Source organism: Rhagoletis pomonella, unplaced genomic scaffold (genome assembly GCF_013731165.1).
Source record: "Rhagoletis pomonella isolate Grant_MI unplaced genomic scaffold, Rhpom_1.0 Rhpom_scaffold_00003, whole genome shotgun sequence".
Taxonomy (NCBI): Eukaryota; Metazoa; Arthropoda; class Insecta; order Diptera; family Tephritidae; genus Rhagoletis; species Rhagoletis pomonella.
Window position 1 is genome coordinate 47,768,947 of NW_023458557.1, and position 11,151 is coordinate 47,780,097.

The window sequence follows — 11,151 nt, forward strand, 5'->3', positions numbered from 1 at the left end:
CACAGTGCGACCGAATTCCAAAAGTGCAGCCAAAATTCGAGAAAATAAAGTTTCTGGATAGGCCTTTTTTGAAATTGAGTGGACTAAAGGGATCACCTAAGAAGCGAAAATTGTTCACTGTAACGACCTGTACCCTAAGTACTCTCTTTATAATGATTTCTAGTGTGACCTTCTCCCAAGCACAACATTATTGTAATAAAAAGCGAAAAGTTATTAATGTATAATTGTAGTTAGAGAATAGGAAACCAAACAAAACCAAATGGATTCTACGTCTGAATGTTAGTAAAATACGTAACAAAATTTGTGAAAAGAAATACTGTAACATGGATTTTTTTTTAAAAAAACAAAAATGTAAAGGTATTTTTTTCGTTTATTTTTAAACAAAATTGGAGTTGTAAAACGCAACAGTAACAACACGCTGTTGGATCCTGCCTTTAAACCTATTGCAGTTTACGTAGAAAAGTATAATAATAATAATAATAGATTGGCGCTTACACATATGTTAGTGTTTGGCCGAGCTTCTCTTCCGATTTGTGGCGTGCGACTTGATGTTGTCACACAAAGGGGAGGGACTTACAGTTTTACGCCGACTCCGAACGGCGATTGTATTTTTATGAGAAGCTGTTTTTCATGGCAGAAATACACTCGGAGGTTTGCCATATCCTGCCGAGGGGCGACCGCTGTTAAGAAAAAAACCTTTTTTCTATATTTTTTGTGATGTTGCTTTGACCAGGGCTTGAACCCAGGCCCAGGGAGTGGAGTGGAAGCGCGCATCACTACACCACAGCGGCGACAGAAAAGTATTAGCTATAGAATAAAACAAAACTCAGATGCTCATTTCCGCTCTTTATTTTTTTTGGGTTTTTTTTTAACACGCTTACTAGCTTATTAGCTTCACCTCCATCTAAAAATTTCGAGCTGTTTTAATTAGATTTCACAGAAAGATTTGGAGTATGCAGTTGTGTGGCCCATTTAATTTAAGTACAATAAAGTGCAAGTTTACAGATTCTTGGACTTACGGTTGATTTTTGGATTTTTTTTTTTGTTGAAGGTGATGCTCATTTTCTTCATATCATCGAACATACATCGTATAGAAGAAAAAAGCTGGCAATGCCAACGAAAAAAAATTCTCCAAAATCAATGGTAAGTCCTAGCTGCTTCAAACTTGCACTTTGTTACACTAAATTTAACTGGGCTATAAAACTGCATATCCAAAATCTTCCTAAGAATTCTAATTTAAAAGCCCGAAATTTGCCAGACGCCTTACCGGATCCGCCATTTAGAATTTCGCAATTATGACAGCGGATTTGTAATTAGCGACCACGAAAACCCCCTAGTACGAAATTTCGAATCATTTCTTTAAACGTTAGAATTTTGGCCGCACTTTTAAATTTCGGCTGCACTGTGCGGAAGAAAACTCTAGTACGACTCGTGTTAGTACATATTGGATTGTGGCGTGCGACGAAACAAACCCGGCGCGTGTCTTGTTGATTATGAAGGGGTAAAAATGCAGCTCCCCATGCTGGTCTGCAGGTCTGAAGTTCTGCTTAATGAAGCAACGACTACGGTTCCTGTTTTAGCCAATTTGGTATGTAATTCTTTTGCCATTATTGCTACCCCTGTTATTCACACGACCTTTTCCACATCCACAACCAAAGTCGTAAACGTCACTTTTTTCTGTTGGTTTTGTCTCTATTGATACCCGCCCACTCAACACCAGCATAGCTTTGCCTTAATGCCATGATGCATACACAAAAAAAACATGTACATATGTACATGTGCACACAAACACACCCACATACAAATGGCACACAAATGAAAGCTCACCCGGTTTTAAATTGCCTTCCCGACAACACTTTTGTCGTCTTTTTGTTTTGGGTATTTAAAAATCTTTTTTTTCACTCTGTTTGGCACGCAGCTTGGTTCGTGCTCATAGCATTAACGCCTGATGTCTGATAAAATGGCGTGTGCTGCCGCGGCAAACCCTTGGCGTGTATCTCCTGAAGAGAATTACGCATACTTATAAACATACATTCGACGCAAGTCAACCATCTATTCCAAGCGAGCAATAACGCAGCCGAGCCACAGTTAGAAACGCGTGACTTGCAATCAGGTTCGGTCTGAAAATGAAATGTCCCGCAATTACCGCTCAGGCCACATCTAACGAGCCCGATGATTCCTTTGTCTACTCACCGCCAACACAAATATGTTGAATTAATGCCCCACCGCCACCACCTCCGTTTGTCTAGGTTCAGATAGAGAAACTTTTGTCGCGGCAACTCGTTACTTGTGGTAGAGGGAGTGACGCGGAAGGGGAACGGCACCGAGTTGCTCGTGCTCGGGAAACACGCTTTGTGCTCCCGTTCATCTGAGTAATTCTAGTTGGTCGTTCACAGCTGACAACAACAATTGTGTACAAAAGAATTGCTCTGTGTGAACGCGAAGAGCAACACCAAAATAGAAGTTGCCGAAAATGAGCAACAAAAGTTTCTCTGCGTGAACCCAGCCTTTATAACATTGCAACTTTTGTTTCGGCAACTCGAAGTTTGTAGGAGAGAGGGCGACGAGGAAAGGGGAAGGGCTCCGAGTTGCCCGTGCTCGGGCAACACGCTTTGTGCTCTCGTTCGTCTGAGTATTTCAAGTTGGCGGTTCGCAGCTGACAACAACAATTGTGTACTGTGTGTGAATGCGAAGGGCAACAGCAAATGAGAAATCGCCGATAATAAGCAACAAAAGTTTCCGTGTCTGAACTCAGTCCAACCTGAAATTTTACCACGCCGCTGTTATCATAACTCCAGTTCAGAAACTTTCTCATTCCCTTAGACCGGGTCAAAATGCCTACGCATGAAGGAAATATACTAAGTGTGTATGTCAATATCGCCGTACATTCAAAAAGTGTAAATATACCCTGCAGTAAAATTTAGAGGCAGTCTGACAAAGCGCTAGTTCCGAACTACATATTTCAGAACTATCTCTGAACTACTGCAAAACGGTCGCAGAGCGGGACAGTTGAAACTTGCGTTGTAAATGTACAAATTCTCAAATCTCGTACAATACGAAAGTAACTTAGCGAGAAGACCTCCGACTCATCCATCGTTGGCCGCGAGTTCAAATCGCGGTGGAGGCAATTGTGGCTTTTCGGAATTGAATAATTTAAATTTTTGCGTGCCGCTTACAATATTTTTCTTTTGTTATTTTTTTGGCCTTTATAACAATTATATTCAACAATTTATATTGAGCTCGAGGCCGTTTTAAATGAAAATTTTATTGTGGAAAAGCAACAATAATTTAAAAAAATGGTAGAAGTGATAGCTATTTTGGAAATCACCACATTTCCTCATCAGACTTCTTTCAGTATGATTCGAACCGACGATCCCACTGACTCAGCCAGTTGCCTATGCACCGTGCTTGTAAATTATCGTTTGCTTTTTTCCACTATTTTCATTTTTGTTATGCCAACACAATCAAGCGCAGCTATTCCGCTGCAATTCACTTGATCATGTGGTTGTTGGTATTGTTGGTTTGTGCTAATAATTCTATTTTTAGAATGTTTAACTTTTAGGTGTGCTCGTCCTTAAGTTATTTGTTTTTGTTATTTTTTTGGCATTTATAACAATTATATTCAATAATTTATATTGAGCTCAAGGCCGTTTTAAATGAAAATTTTATTGTGGAAAAGCAACAATAATTTGAAAAAAAGCAAACGATAATTTACAAGGCGTACTTAGCGCGGTGCATAGGCAACTGGCTGTGTCAGTGGGATCGTCGGTTCGAATCCTACTGAAAGAAGTCTGATGAGGAAATGTCGTGATTTCCGAAACAGCTATCACTTCTACCATTTTTTCAAATTATTGTTGCTTTTCCACAATAAAATTTTCATTTAAAACGGCCTTGAGCTCAATATAAATTGTTGTATATAATTTTTTTTTTTATAAAATATCTGACATGGAATCTGTAAAAGAAAAGAAAAAGCGAAAAAAAGTCCAAAAATCGAATCTTAAAAGCGTTTTCTTATAAAAAAAAAAACTGTCCAAAAAGGAACCGGTTAAAAACGGGTTGTAAAGTAATGCTACGGTTGTCAGACGTACTGATTTTATCAGTACAGTACTGATTTTTCAACTCTCGTACTGATTTTATTCACTTCTTCAATCAGCACGCTTATGTCCTGATTTTTCAAAGTTTGTACTGATTTGTAATGAATTTTAAGATCCGAGCATACAAATTTGTAATAGGGGTCTTCTCACCGGTACTCGGTGCTTGGTAATTTTTCCCATGTATTTTACTGGATTAATATTATTTTACACAAACAAAATACTTTAGGATTTTTTTTAGGTTTTTACATAACGCTGGAACTTCCTTAAACTGTAATCTAAAAAGGAAAAAGTAAAGCAGTATAAGTTTGGGCGAAACCGAATTTTATCAGGGACCGTAAATAACAGTTACTTTTTTCAAGGGCCAAATATTTTTAAGTCGAAAATAAAAGTTATTTCCTAATAATAAACAAACCGCTTATCCAAATTAAACAAGCTTGGTATCAACTGAAAGAGGGCTAAAATAGCTTTAAAACTTAAATGTTTAAACGAAGAAAGCCAGCGGAAAGCCAGCTATTGAAAAATATTTCAATAAAAAATGTTTTTTAATTACCATAGAAAAACCGTGGGTCAGATATATGCATTTCTTTTGTATTAGCTTTTAAAAATAAATATAAATAGAAGTGGTAGCCTTCGTTCGTTATTTCTATTTAAAAGCTTTTTAAGTCCTCTTACATTTGGTAACAAATTTTTTTAATTTGGATAGGCGGTTTGTTTACTATCCGGAAAGACTTTTATTTCGGACTTAAAAAATATCTGGCCAAGTTTAACTGTTGAAAAAATATTTGCTATTTACGGTCCCTGGATTTTATATACCCGGCGCATGATAAGCGGGGGTGTTTTTCCCCGATTCCAAACGTTTTTTCTAATATACTGACTTAATGAAATTATTGAATGAATGAGGTCAACCTTTTTAGTCATAAAGTGGGCGGTGCCACGTCCAATTCCTAAAAGTCTATAACATGCTTGTTTATTTTTAAGAGACTGTTGTAAGTCTTAACTGGGAGTAAATTAGTGGCCTCAGTTTTTGAAATATCGGAGTTTTCGTATTTTTGAAATTTACCGTTATATGGGAAGGGGGTGTAAGTTTAGTCCCATTTCAATAATTTTCAACAAGTGGTTTTTTCGTACCAAGATTATAAGGTGCACCAATTTTAGTTGAATTTGATGAATCGGTTACCGAGATAAATATTTGTGGTCATAAGTTGTCGTCCGCTGTGGTGTAGTGGTAAGCAGTGCGCGCTTCCACTCCGCAACACCTGGGTTCAAGCCCTGGTCAAAGCAACATCGCAAAAAATAAAGAAAAAAAGGTTTTTTCTTAACAGCGGTTGTCCCTCGGCAGGCAATGGCAAACCTCCGAGTGTTTTCTGCCATGAAAAACAGCTTCTCGTAAAAATACAATCGCCGCTCGGAGTCGGCGTAAAACTGTAGGTCCCTCTGCTTTGTGTGACAACATCAAGGCGCACGCCACAATTCGGAGGAGAAGCTCGGCCAAACACTAACATATGTGTAAGCGCCAATCTATTATTATTATTAAGTTATTATGATAATAAAATTTGCTGCTAAGTGATTATTACAACCGTCGAGTTTGAGTGAATTAGCTTCAATAACTACTGATTTATCGCAGTTTTCGTGTTTCTATAAATTACCGTTATATGGGAGGTGGGCGTGGTTATAGCCCGATTTCAAAGATTTTCAATAGATTTGTTCGATCCTAAGCAAGGCTCGGACCCAGTTTGGTAGGGACTGGTGAAGCGGCTACAGAGATACAGCATTTCATCATAAGTGGGCGGAGTCACGCCCATTTTCCAAACAATTTATAATAATATTAGTTTTTACCATAATTCCACTTCACATGCTAATTTTCAACAATTTCGATTGAATATTTACTGAAACATTGTAGTTTTCGCATTTTTCGAAAATACCGGTATATGGGAAGTGGGCGTGGTTACAGTCCGATTTTAAGGATTCCGTGAAGGCATTCATGCAAGCGGAAAACAAATTCGATGAAAGTCTTTCCGGAAGAATAGCAGCGCTGGCGAAAAATCAAAAAGACACCGAGAGCGGCGTCAGACGAGTTTACCGCGGCTTAGACAAAATTAATGCCACTATAGAAAACATCCGCAGCAACATGAATAATCACTATAAAAAAGTGGAAGAAGCATTGCTGGAAAGAAACCAAATTAAACTGCGGCAGCTTGAAATAGATTTAGAACGGTTCGAATTTTAAAAAAGTAAAAAGTCTTTAAATGTTTAGTTTTTTTTTGTGGAAATTGTTTATTTATAATTACAGTACTTGTTTTTATTAAATATACTTGTTTTTATTAATACATTATATAATTTTATTCGCAATTTCGTCTCTAATTCTTGTGCTTCACTTTGCAAGTTAATGTCTGTTGGTACAAATCTATCTACTTCACTATCTTCTTCGCTTCGGCGTTTTCTTCAGGTTCACCATAGTCATATTCAAGATTATAGTGGCGACAAATATTATGCAAGGCAACACATACATTAATTATATTCACAACCTTTTTTGGTTTGTACTGCAAGGTTTCTAATGAACCCCGAAAATGAGTTTTAAGAACTACAATTGTTCGTTCAACTATATTACGTGCCGAAGAATGTGTTTCGTTAAACGCGTGTTGTATAGACCGTGGTTCTGGATTTCTATATGGTGTTAATAGAAAAGGTTCCAGAGCAAACCCGGCATCGCCCACTAACTACGAACTGTGATCACCATCTCGATACTTCGTAATGAAAAAGTGTCTTGCATTGCTCATGCTCCATATAAAGGAGTCATGGCTAGAACCGGGATGACAAGCATCAATTGCTCTAATAATATTAAAGATCGCAAATCTGAAATAAATAGGAAACAAATTTTACGAAAACTTTTTTCCTTATAAAATCAAGTAATTGTGGTAACTTACAATCATTGCATTAATGCCAAAATTTCCTTTTCTGTTAAAAAAAGCAGACCCGTCTTGATGTGCGTGCCGTCAATACATCCAATCACACCCGGAATACCAAATTGTTCGTAGAAAGAACTTTTGGCGGCTCCTTTATCTTGCTCAGGCATGAACAATTTTATCCACTTTGAGCAAAGTCTCCGCTCCAGTAGCGTAATTATTTCTGAAATTATTTTGGAGACGGTGCTCCTTCCCAAAGCGATGCTTGGGTCCATTCCAACGGACCTTTGATACCCACCTTCGGCTGGGAATCGCAGCCTTGCTCCCAACTTCCCAACACTGCGGGAATGGGGCTGCTTTGTACAAAAGGCTGCAAGTCTCTCAAAATCATGAGGAACGCTTGTTTATTTATTCTTTAGAGTGCAATAAAGCTGTAAAATATAAATTAATAGTTTGAAATGGCGTTAGTATATAAAAAAACAATTTTATACTACTAACGCTGAGTCCGGTAATTCCATGAGATTGCTGTGACCGCGCAAAATTTTTCGCCTTACTTTTTCAAATGTTTGATGCTCATTATTCAGCAAAATCGCCAATAAAACTCATGTTTATTTTTTCAGTTTTATTTATCCAAATGAAATTGACACACTTCAAAACAAAGTTGACAGATTGGAGGTTTGTTCCTTTTTTCACAATCGGATTCGATGTTAACTTCGAAACAACAGTTCCGATCTGCTTGTGGAACACCGTTTCAATTCCGAGTCGGAATTGAATTCCGATTCCGATGCGATTCCGACTCGGATTGCAGAACAGGGCTGATAATTCTTTTTTGTAAGTATATTTAGTTATAGCGTGCAATTGCCCGCAGAAATATCAATTTAAATTGTAATATTGCTAAACAAAAACTTAAGGATATATATGTACGTGAATAAGTAATTGATGGAGAGGAGAGAGGATGCACTCACACTACTAGGCGAGAAGATCCGTGAGCTTAGCAACATGATCGAAGTTCAGAGCCGTGTCAACATACGCATGAAAGAGCTTGGCACTGCTATGCAAGAGCAACATGAAAGAGCTTTGGCTGAACGTAAGATGAATTCGCGTGCATTGTCAGAAACCAAAGCAACACCAATACCAAATCAGTTTGCAAACTACCAAAAAATTTTTGATCAATAAAACGAGATTTTATTAAATTTACAGGTTTTGCAGATTAACAGTAGGTATAAATTAAAATACCAAATAATATGGTTTCTGTGCTACAGTTGGTTATCCAATCATGCAATACTTGAAATTTACACAAAATAAATTCGGGCGTTTAAATAAATTAATTAACGTATCGTATAAAAAACAGTTATAAGCATTGTATATGGTTTTGATATTAATTCAATTCATATCAAAATTTTGATGTATAAAACAACAAATTCAGACATTTTATGCGGTTAAATAATAGTTAGGTTGTTCACACTTGCTTGGTTATCAGGTTATCTGGTTATGTGGTTATATTTTTTATTCAGTTTACAACAATAAAATATACTACAGAATAATAATTTTTAACCAGATAACCTGATAACCAAGCAAGTGTGAACAACCTAAGTATCAAAAATATTGTACACAAAACGTTTGTAAAAAAAACGTACCGAGTATATATGTATATCTTTGAGATCAATTCAATTCATTTCAAACGTTTTATTTTCTTTGACAATACAATTTCAAGCATTTTATTCGTTTAAAAAGAAAAAGTTTTTATATCCTATGTTATATCAAAAACAAAGTTTTTATATCCCCTGATTGTATACAAAACGTTTGTAAAAAAATCATACATCTTTGAGATCTCCTTTTGCTGACCACACGTAATGTGTATCAGCCTTTTGTACTAGTTCTTTACAGAGCATAATACTATTTATTGTAGTGATGTTTAGTTTATTTCTGAGTTTGGTTTTTGGGCGCAAGCGAGTTTTCATCACTACGAGAATTTTCAGTATTTGTTAATTAACACATATGTACATACCTACTTAGTCGCAATTTTTTACCTGAACAAGTCGTCGTTATTATTGTCCACACTTACTTCGGACGGTTTAGAGGCTTTATAGAAATACCTGCAAATAAACAACGATTAAAAAGTAACAAATTTAAAGCAAAATTAACTTACTTGTCCATCACTAATCTTTTCGCTTGTTTGTTAAATTCAATTGAAGAAAGGCGCGCAAATGCCAAGTTTTTGACATTTAACATCTTTCTTTCACTCTTTCTCTTGTCATTATTTCCTTTGCTTGCTATGAATACAGGGTTACCATTCATAGATATTTTTAGAGTTACTATAAATAGTAGATAGCACTGGCAGTATGCAATCTTAAGCAAACAAATTTTATTGCTCAATTTGGTTGCAATTTCACTTTTGCCAACCATAAGCCTACTAACCAAACTACCAAAGGATAATGAGCCTACCAATTTTGGTCCAATTGGACCAAAACGGCAACGCTGGTTACATCTACATCTTCAAAAGAACTAATTGGTCGGAAGCTACAACAACAACCGCTGCAGATTAACAACGAGGGAATAACAAAAACCCAAGGTAGGGCACCGCCTACAGATCAAAGCGCGGCAACAGGCCCTGCATCCAGCCAATCGGAGGAGCAGTGGACTGAAGTAAAGATGCGTAAAACTAAAGCTAAGACTAAGCCAACCAAGCCGGATGCGATCATAGTAAAGAAGGCTGGTGAACAATCGTATGCCGACATATTAAAGAAAATAAAGTCGCAACCTGAACTGAAAGAACTTAGTGCTAATGTCAAGAACATCCGAAAGACGGCCAAAAATGAGTTGCTGTTTGAGCTGAAAAAACAAGACGACCCTGCTACCCAGAAATTTAAAACTGCGGTTGAGCATATACTTGGGGAAAGCGCCCATGTGCGCTCGCTTACTCAAGAGTCTCTTCTAGAAGTGAAGGATATAGATGAGGTAACGACGAAAGACGAGGTGTGCGAAGCATTGATCGAATGCCTTGGTGGTACTAATCTTGAACCAACGGTAATCCGCTCAATGTGCGCTGCCTATGGGGATACGCAAATATGCACCCTTAGCCTGCCCTCAGCGATTACCCGAGAGCTAGTAGAAAAAGCCAAAATACGCATAGGCTGGGTCAATTGCCGAATAAGGTTTAAAGAAGTTCTGGCGAGATGCTATAGGTGTCATGATTATGGGCACATGTCTAGAAACTGTAAGAGCGCAGAGGACCGATCCGCGCTATGTTTTAGATGCGGAGGAAAGGATCACAAGGCTAGAGACTGAAAAAATTCACCATCTTGTTCCCCCAGTGCCAAAGCTGACGAAAGTAGTACAAGACACGCGACCGGTAGTCGTATGTGCGCCGTCTTCCAAAGTGGAAGAGGAAAATAACATCACCAATGAAATTTCTGCAGTTGAACCTTAATCACTGTCAAGCAGCGCAAGATCTGCTCAACCAAACCGTATACGAACTTGGTATCGATATTGCGATCCTTAGCGAACAATATAAGAATAAAAGCGAAGCGTCTTCGGCTAGCAACACAACCAGTAGGTGCGCGATATGGAGCTGCGGAGCTCCCCCTAAGCACCTTGCCCCAATCGCATCCACAAACGGCTATGTATGCGTTAAAATAGATAACATTTATGTTTATAGCTGCTACATACCACCCAGTGCGGACTTAGCAAGTTTCACCACCATCGTTGATCAATTAGTCAACGACGCTAAGATGAGGAGTGCAGTGCTTATAGCAGGCGATTTTAACGCATGGGCGGTAGAATGGGGAAGCCGAAGGACTAATTCGAAAGGAAGAGAGCTTCTCAACTCACTGGCAGCCCTAAATGTCATACTTCTGAACAGCGGAAATGGAGATACTTTCTCCAGGAACGGAACAGGATCAGTCATCGACCTGTCCTTTATAAGTGGAGGACTAAGCAGAACCACAAACTGGTACATAAGCAATGCTTACACGCAAAGCGATCACAAGGCCATAATCATAAGCATTGAAAAACAGAGCCGCAACAACACCGCTGCAAGTCCTGCCACGGGTGGAAAACAAAAAACTTCGACGAAGAGCTGTTCGAAATAGTCTTCGGTGAAGTAAAAATAACCTCCACCGTAGAGAAAGCGCCGAAAGAACTGATGAAAGCAC

At 38.1% G+C, this 11,151-nt stretch overlaps 1 protein-coding gene across 1 annotated transcript; it reads left to right on the forward strand.

Annotated features, from left to right (window-relative positions):
• The first annotated feature begins 9,649 nt into the window (after positions 1-9,649).
• Positions 9,650-10,285, forward strand: LOC118736267. Its single transcript, XM_036466361.1, has one exon. It carries the CDS (start codon positions 9,650-9,652, stop codon positions 10,283-10,285), a length of 636 nt encoding a protein of 211 aa, XP_036322254.1.
• Positions 10,286-11,151: the final 866 nt, after the last annotated feature.

Excerpts from the sequence above, each read along its gene's own strand:
- LOC118736267 (XM_036466361.1), top strand. The coding sequence starts at position 9,650 with ATGCGTAAAACTAAAGCTAAGACTAAGCCAACCAAGCCGGATGCGATC.